Below are 27,971 nucleotides of genomic sequence, written 5' to 3'. Positions count from 1 at the left end.
AGGTCATTTTAAGAATTAGATAAGACTATACAAATGAAATCATATTTAACGAAGAGCCTGGTATCTAGGAAGTGCTCAGTAAATATGATGGTAATGATGATGGTTTTGATGATGAGGGGAATTCAAATGTAAAAGAGAATTAGAAAAACCTCCACATTTGCCGCTAGTCATCCCAACTAGGGGAAAAGATGACCATATGGATGATGGAATCCATGACTATCCTTTCTGAGGTCAGAGGTCTAAAGGTCGCCATCATCCGGTGCTGGACCTAGGCCTGCACTGAGCCCTGCAGAGTTTATACTGAATAATTCAGGAGCAGAACCCAGCAAGGGGCCAACCCCCCGGGTGGTTCTTCTACCTCTCAACTCAGGGCCTGAGGTTATTACTTGAATAAAGGTGGGAGTAGTGCCAGGCAGTAGTGGCACATGCCTGCAATCCCAGCACTCAAGAAGAGGGGAAGCAGAGGCAGGGGGATCTCTGTGAGTTCGAGGCCAGCCTGATCTACAGAGTGAGTTCCAGGACAGCCAAGGTTACACAGAGAAATCCTGTCTCAAAAAACCACCACTACTAAGAACAAAAAAGATAGGGGTGGTAAAATTCTCACAGTGGTAAAAGTTCCAGAATAAAGGAGGGGATGATGAACTCAAACGGGGTGGGGGGAGGTCATAAATGCCACTGATTTGCAGATACAGATCCTGGGGAGCTGTTGGAGATCAAGAGATTCTAAGCTGGGGAAAGATATGAGAACTGGGAATCTGCAGCTGTATCTAACCATCTAGGATTGACATTGGGAAGTTCTGTGAATCGGGCCGCTCTGGTGCCTGGTGGCCTGGCGTTAGACTACATCAATGGTCCTCCACCAAAGGCAGCTTTGCATGCACACAGACGCTCTAGAGCCATTTGTCAATGTTTAATGACATTTTGGTTGTTACAACTGAGGGTGCTACTTGCATCCAGTGAATGGAATATAAGACTATGACTTAACCATCTTATAGCACACAGTCTGTCACTTGCAACAAAAAATCAGCAGACACAGAATGTTCAGGGTACCAAAGTTGAGGAGCCCTTGACTTTCAGATTCCCTATTCCTGTACCCCTACACAATCTTTGGTACTTCTGACTAGCAGGGTATCTGGGAGTTAGGCAATGGGAGGGGCAGGTTTCCTGGCTAGGGTTTCTGATACTGCTGATGGGAGCCTGGGAGGATGCCTTGCAGGAACCAGAGCAGAGCTGCTTATTGCATTGCAGTTGGGGTAGGCAGGTGGCGTAGACATTTCTCTTTCCCCCCTGTGACTGATCAGGATCCCCAGTCCAGCAACTGAGGATTAGCGATGCTTTATTTATTTATTTGTTAAGTAAAGACTTGCTGGACCTGGTGGCATATGCCTTTAATCTCAGCATTTGGGAGGCAGAGGCAGGCGAATCTCTGAGTTTAAGGCCAGCCTGGTCTTGGTCTCCAAAGCTAATTCCAGGACAATCAGAATTGTTAAATAGAGGAACCCTGTCTCACAAACAAAGACTGATATCTTTATGTTTGGGGTTAGGTTTCTGCGGGGGGTTCCACATGCCTTCTGGGAGAAGCAGCAAGAGTGGGTATGTGTAACATCTAGGGCTGAAGCCCCAAGAGGATATCCTGCCCATTCAGTGAGGGGCAGGGGACTTAGTCCTCCCTGCTGCCCAGGGCAGTCTCCTCCCTCTCCACGGAAACAGGCAAGAGTGAGTGAGTCTTTATTATCTCCACGAGGCCGGGCTGGGGTGAGTCTGATTGGAGATCAGGACCAAGTCCCCTTGCAGAGTGTCCATCGTTGCGGGAAGCTGGAGCAAAAGCATCCCGATCTCCTAAGTTTGCCAGGGCAGAGCCCAGGATGAATCCACTGAGCACTGAAGAAAATGGCTGGGAGATTTGACTCGGAGACACAAATCTCAGGACAGAGGCCTGGGACGTTACCTCCACCCCCACAAAATAGGAAGTGGGAGGAGCCTTTTGGGGGCCAGCGGAAAGTACAGCCACCAGATTCTCACTCCCACTCCACCCCCCACTTCACACCACAAAGAAGAGGAGGGGCTGTAGAAGTTAGTTTAGACTGCCTCTCCAAGGGAGCCTCCAGGGCCCACTGCTTGAGCCTGGGACTGGGAAATGTCCTTCAGGGTAGTGGTGACCAGCTGCCTCTCTCCCTTCAGTTCTGGAGGAGGAGAAAGAGCAGAGGTTTGGAGACAGGAGGAACTAAACTTCAGTACTACAGAGGTCAAGCTTTTGGGTGCCTTGGAGGAAGTCTTTCTTCATTTTTTTCTTTCTTTTTTTTTTTTTTTTTGGTTTTTCGAGACAGGGTTTCTCTGTAGCTTTGGTGCCTGTCCTGCAACTAGCTCTTGTAGACCAGGCTGGCCTCGAACTCCCAGAGAGGAAGTCTTTCTTCGAAGCTCTTAGTAGGGATAAGAAATCGGCCCTGGCCTGGAGCCTTGCCTTGTCCTTCCCCTCTTTTCTTTCTTTCTTTCTTTCTTTCTTTTCTTTTCTTTCTTTCTTTTTTTTTTTTTTTTGTTTTTTGTTTTTTGTTTTTTTGTTTTTTTGTTTTTTTGAGGCAGGGTTTCTCTGAAGCTTTGGAGCCTGTTCTGGAACTCGCTCTGTCTCCTGAGTATGCCACCACTACCCGGCCCTGGCTCTTTTTTTTTTTTTTTTTTCTCGAGACAGGGCCTCTTGTAGCCCAGGTTGGCCTTGAACACACTGTGTAGCTGAGGATGGCCTTGAGTTCCTTATATTCCTGCTGCCTCCTTTTCTATGGACCAGGAGATGAGGATAGGGAAGGGCTGTCTGGTTTCCTAAATGTCTTACTCCCTAGAGGCGATGGGGAGGGGATGAAGTTCAAGAATAATAGAAACTGTACTGAGAACTTGGGGCCTGCTGTGTAGAGAGTTTTGCTTGGTTTGGTTTGTGCAGGAGATGAAACCCAGGGCCTTGCCCATACAAAGCATGCATCCACTCCTGAGCCATACCCCCTCCCCAAGGAGTTTTTAGATTTCAGCCTGAGCAAGGATGAGACCAATAGATCAATACACAAGCCCCACCCCCACCCTTAATTCAAAACTGATGACTGAGGAGATGAGTCCCAAGAGTCCCAAATCGAAAGCAGGGCCGAGTGCTGGAATCACAGGCAAAGAGATGAATAACCAGTGAGATAGGCAGGGAGAGGCTCCACCTCCAGTCAGTCCAGAACCGCCCTGCCTGACTGGGTGGGGTCAGGCGGCTGGCCCTGACTGTGACTGTGACTCAGGTTTCTGTGGGAAGCCAAGGCAGCCTGCTGGGAGGAGCCCAGAGCGACAGACAGGCTGGCCAAATGCGGTCTTCACCTCAGCTGTCCCCTCTCCTGGGAATGGAAGAGGCTCTCTCTACCTGCGCTGGCCTCCCAAGGCTACAGACCCCTGCCTCTGCCCTCTTCCTAGACCCTCACGTCCCCAGACCCTCACTTTTTAACTCTCTCCTGAGGTCATGGCACAGAATGGAGAGTCAGAGATCTCTGCCTCTAGGGAGGGCCCCAGAGTGTCTGTGCCACAGGGAGAAGGGTATAATAATGATTGGCCCTCTACCCTCAGGGAGACACTGGACGAACCCTGGGCCCCTCCAGTCTTCTCCCGAGCTTGGCTCGCTCAGTATCTGGATAGACCAGTTGTCATGGTGAAGGCCGGGTGGTGGGGCACACCGTAGTATACAGCTGCTGTGGGGTCAGGCAAGCAGGCTGAAATGAGAAGGCCGTAATCCCCAACACAGTACCTTCAGGGTTGACCACTAAGGAGAGATGGCTGGAGCCAAACCCAAAAAGGGTTGTGGGCAGTGATTATAGGACTTGGCCCGGGTGATGGGGGAGGAGGATTTGGTCAGCTAGCACATTCCTCAACGTTTGTTGGGCTGTGTTTTGATGTGTTAGGCTGTGTTTTGATAGCGTAGCTAGAAGGGAATCCCATTTACTCTGCCTTTTCGGTGCTCGGGATCTGTGCTCGTATCTTTGCAGGCACCTGGCCTCAGATGGCAAGCCTGGGATTAGAACTCGACACTGACTGGCGTCTTTGGTTTCTGGGAACTAGGCAGTGTAGCTGTTTTAGGGAAGGGAGCGTGAGAAAGTGACAAGTGGGCTTTATTTCAAAGATGGGCTCATTAGGCCACAGGTGGTAGGATGCAGGAGCGCGCTGCGTTTGGGGCTTGGGAACAGATGGCAGTTTAAAGAGAAAGTCATTAACTAGCCTGACACAGAGGATGTGGTCATTCAAACTTATTATAATGAACTTAGATCTCTGTGTGAGCCATTGCTAGGTTTCCAGGATGTCCTGGGAGCTTCTGGAGCTGAACTGCAGTGACAGACGAAGCCAGTTCAAAACAGGGACTTTCCAAGACCAATCCGGGAGAGAGGAATTCGCAGCCTCTCAGAGCCAGTCGTGGGGGAGGGAAATAAGGACACGCTGTGGACAATTAGGACTATCATAAGGTACGGATGCCACCTAGCGGCCAGAATGGCACAGCCAGGCTGGAGCCCGAGGCTCTCGGGGAGCTGCAGCGCTCTCTGAACAATGGGCGGGACTTCCGGTAGGACAGTCGGGTGCCGTTGTCGGACTTTGGTCGGCCGAACCACAAGTCCCATAGTGCTCCGCGCCAGACTGCGCAGGCGTGGTGAGGCGGGGCCGGTCAGTCCCAGAGGCTTAGGGGCCGCGGCTGGGTTGAATCAGTATCTGCTGGGGTCTGGGATCTGGGCTGTGACGACTTGAGGTTAGGCGGCGTTGCGCAGTGGACACCATGTCGAGGCAGGCGAACCGTGGCACCGAGAGCAAGAAAATGGTAACTCTGAGCGCGTGACCCGGTGGGCCGGGCGGAATTGAAGCTTCCTGGGAAAGGGCCTGGTGCTGGCGCTCCGAGTGATTGTCAGAGGGTCCTGGTGTGAACTGTGGGATGGGGAGATCCCTAGCCGGGGCAGGTTGGACGACCCCTGAGTTTCCTCCCCTGCTCGAATGCAACTCGGTGCTAGACCAACAACAACGACAGCAATCAGTAGCAGACTGATCTCTTCCTGAGTGATTTAACCCTACCAGGTGGATAATGTTATGGCCTCTCACAGCTCGAGAAGGTTGTGCGATGCCCAATTTTACACCGAGGAAGGGTTAGGATTTGAACCCATGCCTCTCCACCTCCAGAGTGAATATTTCAGACCACCGAGTACACAGTCTCTCACTGTGCCCTGGACTAGCTTAGGTAGTGGCCTTGTCAGAAGGGAACTTTCCGTCTGACACATTAAGGGGTGGCCCCTCTTATGGTTGAGAGAAGGGAGGATTGCTGTGCTTCCTTTCCCTTGCTGGGAGTAGTGGGACAGAATATAATCCCCAAAGCCTGGGCTGGGTCTAGAGAGTAAGGTAGATAGCAGTTTTCGCCAAGCTAAGAGACTTTCTTAGCATGTGTTCCTTTTCTTTATTGTACCCGTCCCCTCCTCTCCCAGGTTTCTCTGGGTAGCCCTGGCTGTCCTAGAACTAGCTCTGTAGATCAGGCTGGCCTTAAACTCAGAGATCCACCTGCCTCTGCCTCTTGAGTGCTGGGATTAAAGTTGCACCACCATCACTGGCTTCTTTATTTTACAGAACATTCCATGCCATGGCTTTGTTTTGGAATTGAAAACTGAGCATTCATTGGTATTGGTATGTCTATCTGAGAGTCTCAGGTTCCCTGGAACTGGAGTTACAGACAGTTGTGAGCTGCCATGTGGTTCCTGGGAATTGAACTGGGTCTTGTGGAAGAGCAGTCAGTGCTCTTAACCACCGAGCCATCTCTCCAGCCCTCCAGACCTGTTTTTTTGTTTTGTTTTTGAAACAGGGTTTCTATGACTTTGGAACCTGTCCTGGAACTTGCTCTGTAGACCAGGCTGGCCTCAAACTCACAAAGATCCACCTGTCTACCTCCCGAGTGCTGGGATTAAAGATGTGTGCCATCACCACCTGGCTCCAGGATAATTCTTAACCTTTCCTCTCTCAGACCACTTTTGAGAAACCAATGGTAGCAATGAATCATTTCTACACAAATATTAAATACACAAACTTAGTGATGGAAGCTGGGTTTGATCCTAGTACTGTAAACACAAAATGCAAAAAACTTACATCATATAAATACATTTGTTTGCATCTTCCAAGGATTTGTGGGTCTCTTAATATACTCTGTGGATTAAAACTTGAAAATTGCTTTCAGGGGACTGAGGATGTAGCTAATATATATATATATATATATATATATATATATATATATATAGAGAGAGAGAGAGAGAGAGAGAGAGAGAGAGAGAGAGAGATTGATTCCTGGACGAAGTAACAATAGTTAAGAGAGTGTTGAGCTAGAAAACAATGTCAAGTTGGAAGAAGTACATATGTGTTCCTTGGCATTCTTTGTTGGTCATTAGTTTCCTTCGCTGGACATGGGGACAGTGGTACTAAGATTAGACGAGATAGTGTTAAATTTAAGGGATGGTGTTTCTTTGGTAGATAGGAGCAGAGATATGTATATCTCTGTATAGCCCTGGTGGACCATAAACTCCCTCTGTAGACCAAACTGGCCTGGAACCCACAGAGATTCAGCTGCCTCTGCCTCCCAAGTGCTGGGATTAAAGGTGTGCATCACCACCTGTGTGTGTGTACTTGAAACAAGGTTTTCCTATCCCAGGCTTGCTTCCAACTCCTGTTTCTCCTGCCTCAATTTCCCAAGTGCTAAGGTTGCAGGCATGTGCCCCCATACCTAGCTATTACCTTTCTTTTCTTGCATGGGTTTACTTATTTACTGGGGGATGTCTTAGTTAGGGTTACTATTGCTATGATGAAACACCATGACCAAAAGCAACTTGGGGAGGAAAAAAGGGTTTATTTCACATACAGTTCATCATCAGAAGTAGTGAGGGCAAGAACTTAGAGGCAGGAAGGAGCTGATGCAGAGGTCATGGAGGGGCGCTGTTTACTGGCTTGCTCATCATGGCTTGCTTGCTCAGCCTGTTCGTTTTTTAGAATCCAGGACCACCAGCCCAGGGATGGCATCACCTACCATGGGCTGGACCCTCCCTCATCAACCGTTAATCAAGAAAAGGCCCAATAGTGAGATCTTAGGGAGACATTTTCCCAGTTGAGGTTCCCTCCTTTCAGATGCCTCTAGATTATGTCAAGTTGATATAAAATTCGCCAGCACAGGGGCTGAGCCACAGTATTTGTGTGGAGGTCAGAGGACAGCCTGAAGTAGTCAGTCTTTCTCTTTTCACCGTGTGGGTTTGGGGGAATCTAACTTAGTTAATCAGGCATGGCAGCAGGTGCTTCTGCCTATTGAGCCAACGTACCTAGAAGTGACCTGCTCCTCTTTTCTCTGTTGGGGAGCAGCACCCCTCTAGTTGCCCTCTTCCAGGTAGCCCAGCCTTGAGCACGTAATTACTGTATTTCACATAAACCTTCAGATGTCTGATGCCTGCTGTTTTTAGTCCACGCTAACAGAAACAGTCCATCTGGGCTGGGTGGTGGTGGCACACACCTTTAATCCCAGCACTCGTGAGGCAAAGGCAGGTGGATCTCTGTGAGTTGGAGGCCAGCCTGGTCTACAGAGTTAGTTCAGGTCAGCCAAGACTCTTACGTAGTAAAAACCCTGTCTCCAAACAAATGAAACAGTCTGTCTGTCCAGCAAGCTTTCCCTGAGCCCCAGCTATGTACAAAGCTCCTTGTTAGGTGCTGTGGTAGATACGGAGAAGAAGCCCTAGACCCCACCACTGGTAAGCATGTGTGACATGGACTGAAATGTTCTCCACAACAGGGATAGTGTGCTGGCTGGGACTGGGGCCTGTTTTACTGCTTTTTTGCTCTCTCATGCACACGCATGCATGCATGCACACACACAGTGCTGAGGACTGAGCTCAGGGCCTACGCACATGCTGGGCCAGGGCCCACCACTGAGCCCCATCTTCAGTTTCTTCATTGTTCTGAGCACCAGCTTCACATCTTTTGAAAGTTTTTTACTTTAATAAGGTAGTAGACACGCTGACATCATAGGGCTGTTCTGAGGATTAATTGAAAATGTATGTAGCCGGGCGGTGGTAGCATACGCCTTTAATCCCAGCACTCAGGAGGCAGAGGCAGGTGAATCTCTGTGAGTGTGAGGCCAGTCTGGTCACAGAGCTAGTTCCAGGACAGCTAGAGCTGTTACACAGAGAAACCCTGTCTCCAGGGAAAAGAAAATGTGTTCAACGCTGACAGTGCACAAGTGATGTTGTCGGCTGGCTGTCTTTGTGTACAGTCGGGTCTTCACCTTAGTGAGCCTTCCCTGACAGACCACAGCCCCACTTCTAATTTATTTTATGTGTGTGTGTTGCCAGCGCGTATGTCTGCATACCCTGTGTCGTGTGTCTGGTGCCTGAGGAAGCATTGGATCCCCCGGGACTGGAGCTATAGACAGTTGTGAGCCTCCAAGCCTCCACGTGGGAGTTGAACTCAGGACCTCTGGAAGAGCAGCTGTTGTTCTTAACCACGGAGCCATCTCTCCAGCTCTGCCTCTTCTGTTTTAGAAGTATAAAGACCTTGAAGTTATACATTCATGTTACTCGTTGTTCTAGGCTAGGTTCATAACAGAGGCTGGAGACAGACTTGCGTATTACTAGAAGATGTGGAGACCCTGAGTCAGGACCCCGTTCCCAGATTCCAGGCACACCTGTGTTGTGGACCCTCCCTGCCTTTTCTTACCGGTGAAGGGGGGGAGCGGCACGTTAGTGTGATTTGCATATGATTTGGCAATCATGGTGGGTGGAGGCTCTTGGAGTTCATCCAAGGACCCATTAATAGTGGAAGGAAAGCTCTCCTGACTTAATGCTCTTGCCGACTCTCCGGACTGGTAACTGCTGGAGTGTCTCCATCCATTCATGCTCAGGCCGGTCTAGTGCCAAACCCTTGACTTTACTAAAAAATCATTCCTCCTTAATAGCTTCCTTTCAGTTGCCATATTTGGCAAATGATCTCCTGGAGATGCCCTGGTCTGCCTGTTTCAGCTGAATTCAGAGAGCCTCCTGCTCCCCACATTGATTTTCTTTGCCTCTAGTGCGTCTAAGACTTGTTTTAATTGAGGGGGCTTATTAATATTGCAGTCGTGGGATAGAGTGGATGGTGTGCTGGGATACCTTTGGGTGTTGTCCCCCCAGATTCCTTTTTCAGTACTTAGCTGTTTAACCTTGAGCTGATCGTTCCTCATTCTGGTCTCAGTATCTCTTCTGGATTGATTACTACCGTTCTGCCTTACTGAGTTTTTTTTTTTTAAATATTTATTTATTTATTATGTATACAATATTCTGTCTGTGTGTATGTCTGTAGGCCAGAAGAGGGCACCAGACCTCATTACAGATGGTTGTGAGCCACTATGTGGTTGCTGGGAATTGAACTCAGGACCTTTGGAAGAGCAGACAATGCTCTTAACCACTGAGCCATCTCTCCAGCCCCCCTTACTGAGTTTTTATGAGATAATGAAAGGCAGCCTGTTCTGGATAGGCGTGGTGGCTGATACTTTGGATTCTTCCCTCAGAAGTCTGGAAGTCACACAGTGACTTCCTCCACCCCTGACAAGCCTCTCTTCAGAACTTACTTTCCAAGCTTGTCTTCTGACATGGCACACATGTCCTCTGTACACATGAGTATGTGCACGCACACACATATAATGTAATTAAAATATTTATTATTATTGTTATTATTATTTTCAAGATAGGTTTTTCTGTGTAGCCGTGGCTGTCCTGGAACTTGTTCTGTAGACCAGGCTGGTCTTGAACTAACAGTTCTGCCTTTCTCTGCCTCCCAAGTGCTGGGATTTAGGCATACGCCACCACCACTCGCTTGTGTATGTGTGTGTGCCTGCATGAGTCTGTGTACCATGTGCATGCAGGTGCCTGCTGAGACCAGAGGATGCTGGACCCCTGGAAATGGAGTTATAGGTGGTTGTGAGCTACCAGATGTGGGCCCTACCTAAGGAACAAAATCTGGGTGCTCTGGAAAAGTGGTAGGAATCTTTAACTGAGGTAGTCCCCCTCCAATATTGTATTCTTATTTATTTATTTGTTAAGATTTATTTATTTATTATGTTTACAGTGTTCTGCCTGCATGGCAGGGGAGGGCACCAGATCTCATTAAAGATGGTTGTGAGCCACCATGCGGTTACTGGAAATTTAACTCAGGTTCTCTGGAAGAGCAGCCAGTGCTCCTAACCTTTGAGCCATCTCTCCAGCCCATATTGTATTCTTTTAAATTTATGCACTTTTTAGAAATATTTTAGCAGTGTGTCAAAAGGATCATTAATTTCTCCCCATGTTGGTGACTTTGAGGAGAGACTGTCTCCAGAGTAACGGGCTCTCTAGGACTTCCTTCCCTGCCAACCCAGTCTGTCCCTCAGTCGCCAGCTCTTCCCATGAGCATCAGAGAACCCAAGCCTTGGTTACAACTTAACCTCATGCCAGAACCCTCCAAAGCCTGGTTCTCAACCTTCCTAATGCTGTGACCCTTGTTGTGGGGACCCCCAACCATCAAATTATTTTCTTTTTTTTTAATTAATTTATTTATTATGTATATAATATTTTGTCTGTGTGTATGCCTGCAGGCCAGAAGAGGGCACCAGACCTCATTACGGATGGTTGTGAGCCACCATGTGGTTGCTGGGAATTGAACTCAGGACCTCTGGAAGAGCAGGCAATGCTCTTAACCTCTGAGCCATCTCTCCAGCCCCAAAACTGGAATCTTTTGTAAGAACAATAGTGCTCTTAATCACTGAGCCATTTCTCCAACCTTGGTTACAACTTAACCTCATGCCAGAACCCTCCAAAGCCTGGTTCTCAACCTTCCTAATGCTGTGACCCTTGTTGTGGGGACCCCCAACCATCAAATTATTTTCTTTTTTTTTAATTAATTTATTTATTATGTATATAATATTTTGTCTGTGTGTATGCCTGCAGGCCAGAAGAGGGCACCAGACCCCATTACAGATGGTTGTGAGCCACCATGTGGTTGCTGGGAATTGAACTCAGGACCTTTGGAAGAGCAGGCAATGCTCTTAACCGCCGAGCCATCTCTCCGGCTCCCATAAAATTATTTTCATTGCTACTTCATAACTAATTTTGTTACTATTATTAATCATAATGTCAATATCTGTTTTTTCCAATGGTCTTAGGCCCCCCCTGTGAAAGGGTCATTTGACCCCAAAGGGGCCATGATTTGTTCACAGGTTGAGAACAATTGCTCTAAGGCTTGGGGAAGCCATTGGTCACACCTGCCAACACACAGAGGCTGTGTTGACTCCATCTTTTACAGAATCCAGTGAGTGGCTGTTCTTCCCTTTCCGGGTTCAGGTGACCCACCTGTGGCAGACTGCGTTGGCAGAGGCCGCCTTTGGTGTTAGAAGATGTGCCATCCCTAGCCAGTTTGTAGTGGGTGTGGTTGCAGTCCTGTCACGCTGGCCACTCCACAGGCGTGATATCCTCCAGACATAGGCACCGGGTGGCCTTTGCTTGGCATCCAGGAGTTGTAGCCAGGCTGGTCCAGACCCTCATTGACCTTTTCCTCATGCTGCCGGGTCCTGATGGCCTTCTGGATCTCTTTCAGAGTTCTGAGCTGTTCACCCTGACCTATGGCGCTCTTGTCACCCAGCTGTGCAAGGACTATGAAAATGATGAGGACGTGAATAAGCAGCTGGACAGAATGTGAGTGAGCCTCACCCCAAGAGGCAGCCCAGGCACCCAGCACACCGAGTGTGTGCTGGCCTGTGAAGCCGACATTTGGGTACAGGTTCTTCTGAACTCATTTATGAGGGCGTTTGGGCATTATCCCCATTTTCTTCTTTAGCCTACAACAGTCTTAGGTTTAGATATAAGATAATTTGTTTATATGTAAGACATTACGTAAGACATTTTGACCCTCTTAATGGTCTGTTCTCTGATTTCCTTCCAAGGGGTTATAACATTGGAGTCCGACTAATTGAAGATTTTTTGGCACGCTCAAATGTTGGAAGATGTCATGACTTTCGGGAAACTGCGGATGTCATTGCTAAGGTCGTTTACCTGGGCCACCTGTCCCCGCTGAAGCTTGCCTTTGGGAGACACTACCTAACTCTCTTCCTGCTCCCTAATCTCCCGAGAGGCTGATTAGGCAGCTCTCTGGACCAAAGAAGCCTTTCTGGTGGTTTGGAAATAACATTATGAAAGAGGCGAGAGTGGTTGGGGTCTCTCTTGTGCGCTACAGCCCCGCTGTAGTGGAGTAGTGGCTGTAGTACCTGTGACCCCATCTGGTCATCTACATACTGAATTCTCCATCAGCCATCGCTATGTAGCAAGACCTACCTACAGACAGACAGAGCCAGCAGGTCTGTCTGTCTCACTTAAACTACAGCCCGAATTCCTCCATTTTGAAAGTGTAGCAGAGTATCCAGGAGATTTGAGAGTATGCATTTTGGGCCAGATATGATTAAGGCCTCTAATCCTAGCACTGAAAAGATACAGGTAGGATGATCACTACAAATTCAAGGCCAATGTAGGCTGCATAGTCAGCTCCAGGCCAGCCTGAGCTATATTGTGGGACCCTGTCTCCAGGAAATAGAAATAAAACAAAAATAACTCCTTATTCAGATTCCAGTTAGAGGCGGCTGCCCTTCCTGTGAGACATGCAGGCGGACAGTGAGTTAGCCTCTCATTGTGTGATGCCCGAGGGGAGAGATGGAGCCCTACCTGGGCACTTCTCTTCCCCAGATCCCTATAGAGATTCGGAGGCCACAGTTTTGTCCTGAGTGACTTTTTGCCGACTCCTTCCCAGTTGTGTAGTTCTGTCACCCTTCCCCATAGAGCTGTGTGTTCCCTGACAGGTGGCATTCAAGATGTACTTGGGCATCACGCCAAGTATCACAAATTGGAGCCCAGCTGGTGATGAATTCTCCCTCATCCTGGAAAATAACCCATTGGTGGACTTCGTGGAACTTCCCGATAGCCACTCATCCCTTATTTACTCGAACCTTCTGTGTGGGGTGCTGCGGGGAGCCTTGGAGATGGTGAGTGCAGCTCTCTCCGAGCTTGGTGCTGTTTGGTCAGTGCTTGTCTGAAAGGCTTTGGCTTCCCCAGCCCCTTGCTGTCTGAGGACATAGTGCAGCTGAGACAGGATCCAAGGCAGACACCTTCCTTCCTGTCACACTGAGAGAGTGCTGGCGTCAGCAGTGGAGAGCAGCCATTCCAGGGGTTTCCTGGGTCACAGTCCTAAGTGGACCGAGACCTTTTTCTTTTCCTTCTTTTCCTTCCCTCCCTCCCTCCCTGAGACAGCTTCACACCAATCCTAATTAGCTTAAGACTCAATTTGCTCAATATGTGGACCAGGCTGTCTTTGATTTGCCTCCAGCCCCTTCCTCTCAAGTGCTGGGATTACAGGTCAGTGACATCACATCCAGTTTGAGGTCACTGTCTTCCGTGTTAGAATATTGGGGCTGGCAACCCTGTCCCTGTGGGAATCTGTCATTTCAAATAAATTGTTTGGAACTGGGTAGTGGTGGCCACACCTTTAATCCCAGCATTTGGGAGGTACAGGCAGGCAGATCTCTATGAGTTCAAGGCCAGCCTGGTCTGCAGAGGGAGTTCCAGGACAACCAGGACTACACAGAGAAACCTTGTCTCAAAAAACAGAAAACAAAACAAACAAACAAAAAGTTTGGAAGTTTCATACATTTACATAGTTTATATAGTGAATTTTTGTCATTTTCATACACACACACAGACACGTCCATGGGCATTTCTGATCTAGCCTCACCCTGAAGTTTCCTCAGGCTGTGGTTAGACATCCACCTCTGTTCCTCAGGTCCAGATGGCTGTGGAGGCCAAGTTTGTCCAGGACACTCTGAAGGGAGATGGTGTGACAGAAATCAGGATGAGGTTCATCAGGCGGATTGAAGACAATCTCCCGGCTGGAGAAGAATAAGCAGCTCTAGGACTTTGGGGCATCCGGGATCAGTGCCTGCAGGGATGAACAAGGTGGGCGCTCCCTCAGCCTCGGAACTCAGTGACTTTGAAGCCGATGTTATATATTCTTCTGACCTTATTTCCATTCTCCATGCTAATAAAGAGCGGACTGGTAGTTTGCTTGCCGTACAAGTATGCACCTCAGAGGGGGATTCTTTGCTCGCTTCCCTTCAGAGGGGCAGGAGGTACCTGCCCTTGACTGGACTACGAGAGTTTGAACCATTTTACATTCCTGTGAATTTTCCAAAGCAAAACCCACTTTGACCCCATGAAGAGCCAAGCCTGACACATCTAATGCTGAACGGTCACGACCCCATTGGCAAATGGCTGCAGGGAGCCTTGGTTTGTAGGGGAGGGAGAACGCTGGGAAGGGGTGAGTAGGAATTGTTGGCTGTAGTGACACGCTGTAGTCTTGCCAGGCCACGGAAGCCAGTCATGCCGGAAGCACCGGCTTCTGGGAAGCCACCCAGGTCTCATTCCTCCCTGCTGTTTGGAGGCAACATCTCCTCTTTTTACAGAGGGTCCATCCTTTTTTCTTACAAATTCATCAATAAAGACACATTCTTGAGTGAAATCCCAGTCCTGTCATGTTTTCCTTCTGCTCAGCATGTGGAATTTGAGGAGAAAAAAGCAAGTGAGCCCTGGTGCCGGGTCCTGCTCACAGCACTCGGGCAGATGCTGGATCTGCTCTAAGTACATTCTGATTGGTAGTTCTGTTTTCATGGGGGAGCCAAGGTCAGGCTGCTTGAGGTCACAAAGTTGTCAAGTAGAGGGACACCAGGCTTTGAAGCGAGGACAGACAAAGGCCCTGCTTTTGACTTGTTCTGAAGCCTGGTTAGCACCCGGAGTTAGCTCCAGGGTAGCACTCAGGGTTAGCACTCGGGGTTAGCAGATTGGGGTTAGCTTTGGGGTTAGCTCTCAGGTTAGCACTTGTGGTTAGCTCTCGGGTTAGCACTCGGGGTTAGCAGATTGGGGTTAGCTTTGGGGTTAGCTCTCAGGTTAGCACTTGTGGTTAGCTCTCGGGTTAGTATTCGGGGTTAGCAGATTGGGGTTAGCTGTAGGGGTTAGCACTTGGGGTTAGCTCTCGGGTTAGCACTTGGGTTAGTTCCAAGCTAGCACTTGGGGTTAGCTCCAGGCTAGCACTCGGGGTTAGCTCTCGGGTTAGCTCTCGGGGTTAGCTCCAGGGTAGCACTTGGGGTTAGCTCTCGGGGTTAGCTCTTGGGTTAGCACTTGGGGTTAGCTCCATGGTAGCACTTGGGGTTAGCTCTCGGGGTTAGCTCTTGGGTTAGCACTTGGGGTTAGCTCCAGGGTAGCACTCGAGGTTAGCTCTCGGGTTAGTACTCGGGGTTAGCACTTGGGGTTAGCTCTCGGGTTAGTACTTGGGTTAGTTTTAGAGTAGCACTCGGGGTTAGCACTTGGGGTTAGCACTTGTAGCTTGGGATAGCTTTACTTTGGATGCTATCTCAAGAAATAAAGAAATAAAAACCAAAAACAACAAAAAACCTCAAACAAACAAAAAACCATGTTTACAAGAAGATCTAAGTTGCCCAGGCTGGTCTTGAACTGTGATCCTCCTGCTTCAATCTGCTGAGTAGCTGGATGTAGATGTATTTCACCAGAGCTAGGTGGGTGTTTAAAATTGTCGTGTGTGTGTGTGTGCGTGTGTGTGTGCGTGCACGTGTTCACTGACATGCTGTGATCTGCTGTGAAGATCAGAGCACAACTTTATAAAGTTGGTTTCTCTCACCCCTTGGGTTCTGGAGATCAAATGACTGTCAGGTGTGTGTGGCATCAGGTGTTTTTATCCCCTGAGTCATCTTGTTGGCCCCAGATATGTTTGTGGGTTTTTTTTTTAGTGCTTTAAAACTGATTTTTGTGTATAGGTGTTTTGTCTGCATGTGAGCCACACTGGGTTCTTGGAATCAAACTGCAAGCCTCTGGAAGACCACCCAATGGTCTTGACCTCTAAGCCTCTCCAGACCACAGGTAGCTTTTAAAGGAAAGAGGCAAAGGTTATCTTAGGCCGGTTCTTTGGGACAGCCTAGGCCTTGCACTTGGAGTTATTGGGAAACCGGACTCAAGGCTTCCCTCAGCAGACCTGAAGAGAGCCAGTTACAGGTGCACAGGGCTGGAAACATGGCTGGATTCACGAGGACAGGATCTGGGTTCTAGGCCCTCGGCAAGGAGGTGGTTTGCACAAGACTTGGCTCCCCAGCTGGGCCAGACCCAGGAAGTGATATCATGGTTATTTCCCTAAGTTGAGGGAGGAGGGTTAGCTTCTACGATCCCATCCTTGAGGCCTCTTCCCTGCTTCCCTCAGATATGGCTGGGAGCTTTGTTTTGGCAACTGGTATGCCCACACTCAGCATACATAATGCTGGGGCCTGTCATTCCAGATTCGAATGAATGAATGAAAGGGGTGAGGAGATGACATTGGGATATCAGGAAGAGCTCTGTGTGGTACACAGCAACTGCCCTGCCCTTTTCCTTGGCCAGGGGCTCTCTGTTCCTTTCCATGTGCTGTGTTCTGCTTCCCAGCAACCATTTCAGTCTGAGGTTTTGGATATTTCCTTTCCCAGGAATAACTTAAACATCATGGGGCTTATAAGCTGTGGGGGGAGCAAGGCGTCCTCAGTGGTCTTTCCCACCGACAGCCCCGCGGTTGAGTGGTGTGCACACCAAGGGTACGAGAGAGGGGTCTGCTCCCACAGAATAGCTAGCTGCCTAACTCCCCTCACCTGGTGTTTACCCCTGTAGTTAATGGACTGTTTTTCGGGCACCCTCAGCTATTCCTCTCGCCCTCCAGCCCCCAGTGCACCGTACAGTCTCTTCCAGCAAGAGGAGACACAATGGAGGGCTCTTGCAGGAAATGCTGGCCAGTAGGGGCAGTTCTGGGGCTAAAGGACAGCCTGTAGGTCAGGCTGGTTGGGCAGAGCTTTGCAGGAGTCACACTTTGCAGTCTTTAGCCACCAGAGGTCTCCAGATCACCACCTCACTGTCCCTGGAAATGATTGTTTGGACTCTTGTTGTTTTTTTTTTTAAATATTTATTTATTTATACAATATTCTGTCTGTGTGTGTGTCTGCAGGCCAGAAGAGGGCACCAGACCCCATTACAGATGGTTGTGAGCCACCATGTGGTTGCTGGGAATTGAACTCAGGACCTTTGGAAGAGCAGACAATGCTCTTAACCTCTGAGCCATCTCTCCAGCCCTGGACTCTTGTTTTTGTTTTTGTTTTATTTTGCTAGAAGATGCACCTGATGGAATAAATCTGGAGGCTTGCCAGAGCTTGGAGTAGCCTCCTTTTCTAGTTAGCCCCAGGACCCAACAACAAAGTTCACGTGGCCGCTAGGCTAATCGTCTGCCTGCTAAACTCAAGGCAGTGGAAGAATCTATTGGCCAAGGCTGTCTGGCAGCTCACACTCCAAAGTCAGGCTGGCCTCCTGAATTGTACAAGCTGTCTCTGAGCCCTCCCTTAACCAGTCCCCCTTACTTCCTGAGTGGAGTCCAGGGCCCCAACCCGGGACCCTGATGTAAGAGTCCTCTTCCTGCCCCAGACCCCACCTCAGTGAAGTCTCCAAATTTAGGCTACACCTCCTGGGAGCTTGGCTTCCCTTCCATTTGTGCTGGGCATCCAGGTCCAAGAAGTGACGGCAGCAGAGGCCTCAGGAGCTGAAATCACATTAAGTAAAATTAAAATAGTCTCCTAACAAGTAGTTCATTGTGGCTGGTGGGAGGTGGGGGTGTAGGGAAAGCATCCTCCGTCCTCCTGGAGCTTAAGTGCTACCATGTGCTGTTTCTTGGAAGCCAGTGCTGGTGGAAGGGAGGGTGGCGGCAGGCGGAGACACGCTCTTACTGCTATTACCGCTCCTGAGCCTTTGATGTAGGGCCAGGCCTGACCCCAGGACAGCCGCTGGCCACTGCTAGGGGAGCAGTGGGGTGCAGCACATTCCTGGGGGCAATTTACACTCTGGCAGGAGTGGAGGAAAGTTTCTACTGTGGGGAAGGGAGGGGGTACTGCAGTAAAGGTTGGGGGGAAAGTGTTGTCAAGAGCCCTGGAGGGAACCAACACACAGGGCACAGGGCAGCATCCTCTTGCTTGTACCTGTCTCTCTTACCTGGCTTAGGTGGCGGCCTCCTCCAGGAAGCTTTGGATGGTGTTCAAAGCCCATTCTTAGCATACAGGCTAGCCCAGGTTAGCCCAGGGAGTGCAGGGAATCAACCGTTCTTTTCTGATGGTTTTGGCCGGGACTGTCAGCTAAACCAGCATCACCAAATGAGTTGGACCAGAGGAAGGGCTAAGAAGAGAGAGAGCACATGCGAGCATGGACAAACATGGTCTATAACACTTGCTAACATGTATGACAGAGTGGTTGTTTGCCAGTGCTGGATAGGCCGGTCCCCTGAGCATTAGGACAACCTAATCACTATTCCATGTCGCAATAAGAAACTGAGGTACATGCTGATGCATGGTAGATGCAGGACTTGAACGTTTCACTGTCTAGTACATGTCTCTTTTTTTTAATATTTATTTATTTACTATGGATACAATATTCTGTTTGCATATATGCCTGCTAGAAGAGGACACCAGACCTCATTACAGATGGGTGTGAGCCACCATGTGGTTGCTGGGAATCGAACTCGGGTCCTTTGGAAGAGCACACAGTGCTCTTAACCGCTGAGCCATCTCTCCAGCCCTAGTACATGTCTCTTATGTGTTTGTGTTTCCTTCTGCTTGTTTGTATGTGAACCTTTTAAAATTTAGTTTGTATCTTACTGCGGCAGGGTTTCATGTAGCTCAGGATGGCTCCAGGCCTCAGACTCACCATGCTGCAGGGATGACCCTGAACTCCTGGTCCTTCTGCCCTCAGCTTTCAAGTGCTACGATTATAGGCATGTGCTGCCACACTCAGTTTGAATATTTCCATTTAATAAAAATGTAACCTGGGCAGAGGTGGCACATGCCATTAATCCCAGCGCTCGGGAGGCAGAGGCAGACAGATCTCTGAGTTTGAGACCAGCTCGCTCTACAGAGTGAGTTCCAGGACAGCCTCTGGTCTACACAGAGAAGCCCTGTCTCAAAAACAACAAACAAACAAAGAGACTAGGAAAAGGGCTGGAGATATGGCTCAGAGGTTAAGAGCACAGACTACTCTTCCAGAGGTCCTGAGTTCAATTCCCAGCAACCACATGGTGGTTCACATCATCTATAATGAGATCTGGTGCCCTCATACATACAGGCAGAACACTGTATACATAATAAAAAAAATAAATCTTTAAATAAAATAAGACTGGAGAAAATGAAGATTCAGGCCAGCAAAATAGTTCCGTGTGCATAGACACCTGCCACCTGCTAGCCTGAGTTTGACCCCTGGAACTCACATGCTAAGAGAATCAGTTCCTGAAAGTTGTTCTCCAACCTCTACACATGCACTGTGACACACAGGAGTGTGCACATGCATGTATGTGTACATACACAATAAAGAAATGTAAAGGCCAGAGGGCTGGAGAGATGGCTCAGTGATCCAGAGGGCCGGAGAGATGGCTCAGTCATCCAGAGCTCTGACTGCTCTTCCCGAGGACTTGGGTCCAATTCCCAGCACCCTCATGGCAGCTCACAACTGCAGCTCCATTTCTAAAGAGGTAAATCCCACATATGCCCATAGCACACAGCTTTAAAACACTTTTAATCCACAACTTGGGAATCAAGGTTACACAGAGAAGCCCTGTCTCAAACAAAGCAAAATAAAACAAACAAACAAAAACCAGGAGTTAGGTACGGGAGTTCCCTTTCCCATCACCTGTATTGTGTGGTTTACAATAGTCTACAATAGTCTACAACTCTAGTCAGTGAATCTAGCTCCTGGCCACCAACAGCACCTACACACATATAGCTTTCATTTACACACACACACACACACACACACACACACACACACATAGATGAAAATAGGGGATGGAGAGATGGGTCAGTAGTTAAGAGCACCGGCTACTCTTCTAGAGGACCTGGATTCAGTTCTTAGCACCCACAGAGTGACTTACAACCATCTATAACTCTAGTCCTAAAGGAGTCTGATGCCCTCTTCTGGCCTCCTTGGGTACTGTATTCAACTGCACAGGCATATATGTAGACAAAACACCCATACACATAAAATTGAACCAGGCAATAGTGGCACACACCTTTAATCCCTGCACTTGGGAGGCAGAGGCGGGTGGATCTCTGTGAGTTCGAGGCCAACCTGGTCTATAGAGTGAGTTCTAGGACAGGCTCCAAAGCTACACAAGAGAAACCCTGTCTCAAAAACAAACAAATTGTTGGGTGTTAGTGGTAAACACCTTTGATCCCAGCATTTGGGAGACAGAGGCAGGTGGATCATCTCTGAGAGTTCGGGGCCAACCTAGTCTGAAGAGTTCCAGGGCTACCCAGAGAAACCCTGCCTCAAAAAAACAAAACCAAAACAAGCAAAGCAAGTGATAAACAAGTTCCAGTTCTGCCATTTGTAGCCACTGGACTGCACGTCTGGTGTGCATGCTGGGCCTCTGTGTTTTCAGGGCAAGTGGGAATGAAAACACCTACCTTGCTGTTTGGAAGGTGAAACAGAAAATACCTGGGCTTTTGGCATATACAGAGCCTTCCCTAGTTGGTAGTTATTGCTACGGGTGTCACAGGGGAAGTGTCTCGCAAAGTCACTCTGGATATATGAGTGTGGCAGGGTTGTGAGAGGGAAGTCTTGTGAAGACGCTATATCTGTCTGTGTTGCTCATCACTGTATCCCCAGCACCTTGCGTAGCTTCTCAGTGCAGAGTATGCGCTCAGTAAACGCCCACTGACTGGGTATTGACTGCATGGCTGTGGAAAAGGTTCTCAGAGAGGGGAGTGTGTGGATAGGTTAGTGGTGGAAGGGGACCTTGGTGGGTTGGAGCCAAGGGGCACGACAGAGTCACGCCATCCACAGAGCTCACGTGGGAGGTTTATTGGGGGGAGGTGCAGAGGCAGCCTCTGGAGGAGAGCAGAAGGAAGGGCTTGCCTTTGATCAGGGACACAGCACATGCACAGAGGGAGAGTGCTTTACTTGGTGGCTGCAGTAGCTAGTGTCGCATCTTGGCTGCTGCTGCTGGTGCATCCTGCTTGGTCCCCGAGAGCAGGCCAGTAAAACGCCTGAATGCTAGCACACAGGACCAGGTGCATAGTTCGGGGGACTCAGTCCAAAATGCAGATGCAGAGCCAGGGAGATGCCTCAGTGGATAAGGCCCTCACATTTCCGTGGGAAGCCCACATAAATCCAGATGGTGCGGGCCTGATAGTCCGGGGTAGATAGTGGCAAACAGCAGGAGACCCTGTTTCGAGCAAGGTGGAAGGCAAGGACTGGCACCAGAGTTATCCTTGGACTTCTATTCCACATCATGGCATATATACACGGGAGACGCGTGCACGCACGCACACACACACACACACACACACACACACACACACACACAGAGACAGAGACAGAGAGAGACAGAGAGAGAGAATACTTTGTTCAGAAATTGTATTACTCAAGAATACATCTCTAACCTCCACCTGTCTGTAAGACATCACCTGGCCCCTTCCCCTGGAACAATTGCCAACTTGTGAGAGAGTAGAGGGCCTGCCCCAGGGAGCATGAAGAGAGAGGAAGGCTGCTCAGTGTGGGCATGTTGGGAGAGAGCAGAAGACAGACTCAGTGGCCATGAGATCCCCCACCCCCAAAGGCCCTCCAGAGCCAGGCCCATGCCTGGGAGCCTCTCTTTGCCTTCTATCCCAATTCACCCCCCACCATCACCCACACCACTGGGTGGTCTGGGCACATGTGGTCACAGTTAGATGTTGATTGAAGCAAAATTGTTATAAGATTAGGATGGTTAAGGTAACTTTAATTTCCACGGCATTACTGGGATTTTTGAAGCTGGACCTAAACGATCCCCTGGGGTGAAAGCTGGGAGAATGTGGTAGGTGTACAAGGGGGTCTCCATTTTCCCCAGCTGTGGAGAAACAGGCCCCTTGCAACCAAAATGGCTGAAAGCAGCGTGCAGGAGGAGAACTTCCTAGGAACCTCGGAACCAGGAGTTCGGTCCTCCAGCAGACTGTGGGAGTCTGGGGTGGGCTCTGGTGGAACAGGAATTTACCAGCGCCACACCCCTTTCCTCAGACTATTTGCATGCCCCGGGCCACACATCTGTGCAAACATCCCTCCCCTCAGTTTGCCAGACAGAAGGGTGGCAGAGGGGAAAGTCTCCCTCAGGTCCTCCGCAGGCTCCAACTGGAATGGCTGGAGATGGGGGGGTGGTTTACGTTGGTAAAACAGAGCAAATTTAGAAGGAATGGGAGCAATGGTCATGGAAATGAGGAACCCTAACACGAACTATTATTAAATGTTGGTGATAACAATTCCTGACATTTATTGCAATTCAGTGCTTGATTATTTCTGAACCATTACTATGAACTAGATTTTTATTAAATCCTTTATTATTCTCTCTCCTCCTCCTCCTCCTCCTCCTCCTCCTCCTCCTCCTCCTCCTTCTTCTCTCTCTCTCTCTCTCTCTCTCTCTCTCTCTCTCTGTCTCTCTTCCTCCAGCATTGATTTCTCTGAAGGTTGGAAGTCTGAGAGCTAAGTGCCAGAATGGTCAAGTTCTTTGTGGAGCCTTCCAGGCTTACACTTAGAGATAGACTTCTTGTATCCTCAGATAATGGGCAGTTTACGGACAGGCACAGCGCTCAAGGGGAAGTCCCCTGGAGAGCCAGTTCACTTCCTTCTCCTCTGCGTGACCACTGAGTGAGTCAGTTAGCGCCCCCCCCCCCCCGCCTCAGTTTTTCCATCTGCCAAGTGGAGACATTAATACCACTGACCTCATAACCTGCTGTTAAGGATTAAATTGAGTTAATACAGGCAAAGTGCTCAAAGAGTGTCATAGCCATTAGCACTGTCTCCATAGTGTCCTCCTTTATAGAGGGGAAATTTGAGCTTTGAGAAATGAGGTCACTTGCCCGCAGTCACAGAAAGGAGGAACTGGACTACAGACTAAGTCTGCTTGATCCCTCATGCTGCTCCCATGCCAGCGAAGGTGCTGCCAGGGGCCACATAAGAAGGTTATACCCCTGGTCTGGTTCAGTTTAACCACCCATCCCATCTGATACCTCTGCTCGGGCCTAGAGAAAAAAAACCTAAAAAGTTATTTGTGTGTATATGTATGTGTGTATGTTTATATGTGTGTATATGTATGTCTATATGTGTCTCTGTGTGTATGTCTGCATGTGTATGTATATCTTTTTTTTAAAAATATTTATTTATTTATTATGTATACAATATTCTGTCTGTGTGTATGCCTGCAGGCCAGAAGAGGGCACCAGACCCCATTACAGATGGTTGTGAGCCACCATGTGGTTGCTGGGAATTGAACTCAGGACCTTTGGAAGAGCAGGCAATGCTCTTAACCTCTGAGCCATCTCTCCAGCCCTGTATGTATATCTTTGTGTGTGGCTGTGTATGTATGTCTGCATGTGTGTGTATGTCTCTCTGTGTGTATGTCTGTGTGTATGTCTCTCTGTGACATACGTCAGTGTGTCCATGTGTTTATGTCTGCATGTGTGTGTGTGTCTGTGTGTCTGTGTGTGTCTGTCTGTCTATGTGGAGATCAGAGGCTTGGTTTTCTCCTTCCTTGTTTTGAGGCAGACGCTCTTGTTTCTGCCATACATTGTACTCCATGTTAGCTGGCCCAGGAGCTTCCAGGCGACTCCCCTGTCTCTGTCTGCTACCTCATAGTGCTAGGATCACAGATACATGCCCACAATTGGCTTTTTTTTCTTTAAAAGTCAAATAATTTGCTGGGCGGTGGTGGCGCACACCTTTAATCCCAGCACTTTGGAGGCAGAGGCAGGCGGATCTCTGTGAGTTTGAGGCCAACCTGATCTACAAGAGATAGTTCCAGGGCTCCAAACCAACAGAGAAACCCTGTCTCAAAAAACCAAAACAAAACAAAAGTAAAATAGTTTATTAGCACATAGAACCTTGCAGCAAAAAAAAAAAGAAGAAGAAAAGAAAGAAAGAAAGAAAGGAAGGAAGAAAGAAAGAAAGAAAGGAAGGAAGAAAGGAAATTGCTTTCTGATCAGCATTGGGAAGGAGCAGAGCAGTGCCTGTGTCCTGCTGTCTTCCCAGGGTGCACTTCTGATTCGCAGCCCAGGAGTGTGGCCCCCATTCTCACAGCTGCAGAGTAAGGCCTGGGTCACAGATACCATCGCCCTTTCATCTCAGACACTGTAATGAAACTCAACAAGCAGGCGGTGCACTCTCAGGGCTGTCTAAAAGCTCCCTCTTCCCACAAGAGCAGTGATGAGGGCACCTTTTGTCCCACACTCCTGGTTTGTGGTGGAGGAAGGGCAGGTGTGAGGCACAGATAGAGGCACAGATAGAGGCACAGATAGCCCCTGATAGACTTTTGTTCAGCTCACACCAGGAGACCATTGATCTTGAAGACTCCGTGATTTTCTTCTCTACGTTCTTTGCTGCTGCCTGTGTCTGTAGCCTCAAGAATGGGTTCTTCTTCTGATAGTAGTTGGCTTTTCCTCCCCTTTCTCCTCCAGAGAGGTTGTCGCTGCTGCTACTTTCACCCGACCTCATGAGCCAGATGCCCCAGGTACACCAGCTTTCTGGTAGGCGTCAGCCCAACCACCTTGAGGGCAGCAGGGACCACCACACACTTTTCTTGTCATAAGGCAGAGGGATGCATGCAATGCCCTGAGTTGTTCCAGGGCAGCCAGGTCTTGCTTGGTTCTGTGTGGCAGCATGCCTCATAGTGTACCAAAAAATGCGGCTCAAGGCTCAAAAGTAGTAAGGGCCTCGAGAGGGGCTGGTGTTCATCTGCTTTCGGAGAGAGGCCAGGTACTTTAACTTGTTTCTGTAGAAATTTCCAGACGTGCTAATGCCCTCTCACTGCCCAGCCACCACCGTTCTGCCCAGTAGTACGTGCATAACCACAGTGGCGGCCAGGTGACTGTGCCTCTGCCATCTTGGGCAGTTGTGTGGGGAAGTTTTTGTTTTTTCCTTAAACGTGGTTCCAGGAATCAAACTTGGGCAGTCAGTCTTGCATGGGAAGCTTTTTTTCCCCCTGAACTCACTGACCTATCTTGCCAGCCCCAGCTTCTGATTCTTGTAAAATATATGTATTTTAATATTTATTTATTTATTATGCATACAATATTCTGTCTGTGTGTATGTCTGCAGGCCAGAAGAGGGCACCAGACCCCATTACAGATGGTTGTGAGCCACCATGTGGTTGCTGGGAATTGAACTCAGGACCTTTGGAAGAGCAGACAATGCTCTTAACCTTTGAGCCATCTCTCCAGCCCGTTTCTAAGGATATTAAAGTTCAGAGCCAGCCATGGAGCAGGTTGCCAGAGGCAGAACTGACCCACAGATGCCCAGACACCACCAGAGGGAGACAAAGGTTGAACCCTCTAGTTGTGAGCTGGGCAGTCTGGTCAAGAGCCTAACCTATCCTGGCCCAGGGCTGAGCCTGGCAGCAGTTCAGAGTCTCTGGATCACCCAGGACATTTCGGTTCTTTCGGTTCTAATAAACAAAAGGCAAATAAGTGTCTGGACAAGGAGACCACAGCCATGAGGTCAGGGTAAGGCTGTCTCAGCCTCTGGGCAGCAGGCTGGATGCTGGGCAGCTAGAGCCCAAAGGGATAAGGGGCTTTTTAAGCTTAGTGAGTTCTAAGGATACAGAGTCTGGCCAAGGTCAAGGCCCAAATGTGACAGTCATTCTCGGGCTGGTTGCAGAGTACTGGGCAAGGCAGGAGAAAGGGCCCGTCAGGAGTGGCGGGTGGCACTGAGTCAGGTCTGAGAGGCTTGGGGGACGTGGAGGGTTTTTTTCTGGGGGGGGGGAGACTCAGGGTTGACATGCCAGTTGGGGTGGGGGTGGCATCTGTAGTTAAGTGAGGATGTTTGCATGAAGTCCCACGGGAGCCTCCTCCCCAGCAGCTTGTCCCTTATCTGTCCATATCATTTGCACACTGATCGCATGGATCTACATGGATCACAGCAGTCCATGAAAGAGAAAAACTGAGGCATGAGAAGCCATTGGTCCCGTGGTACACCACCATGTGGTGGCCCTTGGATCTGAACCCAGACAGGCTAGCTCCAGAGTCCGTGGTACCAGTGTCAGTCCCCGCCCGCTCTTTAGCTCCATTCCCTTTCTGAGGACTCAGCCCCCATCTCAATCTCAGCTTGGTTTCCACACCATCCAGCCAGTGTCCTCTTAGCTGCTCTGTCCCCCAGGCCTCCTCCCCTTCCTCAAGCAACGCTCCAGTTTGACTCCCCCCCTGGCTGGCTCAGGCCAGGAAGCAAGACCAAAGACCTCTCTGGTAGCCCCCCAATTTGAAGGGTGGGACAGAGCAGGCCCAGGCTTGGGAGTGGGTGGGGGTGAGAGGCCCTGCCGAATAGTGGTGGGGCTGCTGTGTACCTTGGCAGGGGGACAGCGAAGTGGGAGGCCCTTGGAGGGCAGGCAGGAGGGGGCTGGGTGACTGACAGCTCTGAGCTCTCTGTTCCTTTTGTTGTCCTGTGAATCTCTCAGCTCCTTCCAGCTTGGAAGAGACACAGGGACCCTCACCCCAACCTCTCCCTGCCTCCCTTCAGTTCATTTAAACCCCTCCATTGCATTCTTTGCTTCTATCTCTTCTCCTGGGGTGCCTCTTCGACCTCTGCAGCCTGGCTACCAACGGTGCCCTGGACTCCAACCACCTGCCCATGGCTGGAAGGGACACTTTTCTGTGAGAGAGACCTGGCCCTGTGGGCCTCTCTGGCTTCTAGGAAACACTGGCTTTATGATGGCTGCTCTCTGGCTCCTGGTTTCCCGCCTCAGTGACATTTCTCAGTGCTTCTTCGCAGCCGCCCTCCTCTGTCTGGTCTCAGATGCAGCTGACCCACGCTATGTCCCCCAGCTTCTCCACACTCCATGGCAACAAGGCCAGAAGTCGACAAAGGACGCTGTAATACCAACCCAGAGGTTTCCTTTCCCTTCTCACTCCTCAGGTTCCCACAGATTCCCGCCACCCTGCTTTTCCTGGGCTCCACCATTCCCAGGCCACTAACTAGAAACTCAGACTTTTTTTTTTTTTTTGACAACTTGGGGAGGAAAGAGTTTATTTCAGCTTACACTTCTAGGTGACAGCCCATCACTGAGGGAAGTCAAGGCAGGAATTCAAGCAGGGCAGGAACCTGGAGGCAGGAGCTGATGCAGAGACCATGGAGGGGTGCTGCTTTCTGACTTGCTCCCGATGACTTGCTCAGCCTGCTTCCTTCCTTCCTTCCTTCCTTCCTTGTTTTGTTTTGCTTTTCAAGACAGGGTTTTTTTCTCTGTAATTTGGAGCCTGTCCTGGAATTTGCTCTGTAGACCAGGCTGGGCTTGAACTCACAGAGATCCGCCTGCCTCTGTTTCCAGAGTGCTGGGATTAAATGATCACCTGTCAGTCTGCTTTCTTAGTAGAACCCAGGACCTCCAGACCAAGGATGGCCCCACCCACAATGTACTGAGCCCTTCCTAGTCAATCATTATTTAAGAAAAAGCTTTACAGTAGGATCTTAAGAAGGCATTTTTCAACTGAGGCGCCCTTCCTGCACATAACTCTAGCTTGTGTCAAGCTGGCATAGTCTAGTCAGCACACAGGGTCTCTCTATGTAGCCCTGGCTTTCCTAGAACTCACTATGTAGGCCAGGCTGGATTTGAACTCAGCTGAGTGCTGGGATTAAAGGCAAGTGACATGTGCCCACCCTCCTTTTTAGACACCTTCCCTAACACTCAAATTCTGTCTGTCTGACTACCTGAACTCCTCTCAGAGTTGACCCTCCCTCCGATTTCATAGCTACCGCATTGGGCCATCCCAGGACTCCCTGTGACCCTTTCTGTTGTCTGTGCAGGAGCAAAAAGGTTCTTTCAAAGCACAATCCTGATCA

General features: G+C 49.3%; 1 protein-coding gene and 1 pseudogene across 1 annotated transcript; one reads left to right on the top strand and one right to left on the bottom strand.

The window, feature by feature from the left end:
- The first annotated feature begins 4,652 nt into the window (after positions 1-4,652).
- Trappc3 (trafficking protein particle complex subunit 3) lies at positions 4,653-14,577 on the top strand. Its single transcript, XM_041651997.1, has 5 exons — positions 4,653-4,819; positions 11,614-11,711; positions 11,960-12,059; positions 12,866-13,048; positions 13,843-14,577. The coding sequence occupies exons 1-5, from the start codon at positions 4,778-4,780 to the stop codon at positions 13,960-13,962; spliced, it is 543 nt and encodes a 180-aa protein (XP_041507931.1). The 5' UTR covers positions 4,653-4,777; the 3' UTR covers positions 13,963-14,577.
- Positions 14,578-21,242: 6,665 nt separating this feature from the next.
- On the bottom strand, positions 21,243-24,989 carry LOC121447821 (annotated as a pseudogene).
- Positions 24,990-27,971: the final 2,982 nt, after the last annotated feature.

This window comes from Microtus oregoni, unplaced genomic scaffold (assembly GCF_018167655.1).
Source record: "Microtus oregoni isolate MIOR12 unplaced genomic scaffold, Mior012 000005F_ref0000423, whole genome shotgun sequence".
In the NCBI taxonomy this organism is placed as follows: Eukaryota; Metazoa; Chordata; class Mammalia; order Rodentia; family Cricetidae; genus Microtus; species Microtus oregoni.
Note: the sequence above shows the minus strand (reverse complement) of the source record. Positions and strands in the feature narration are given on the sequence as shown.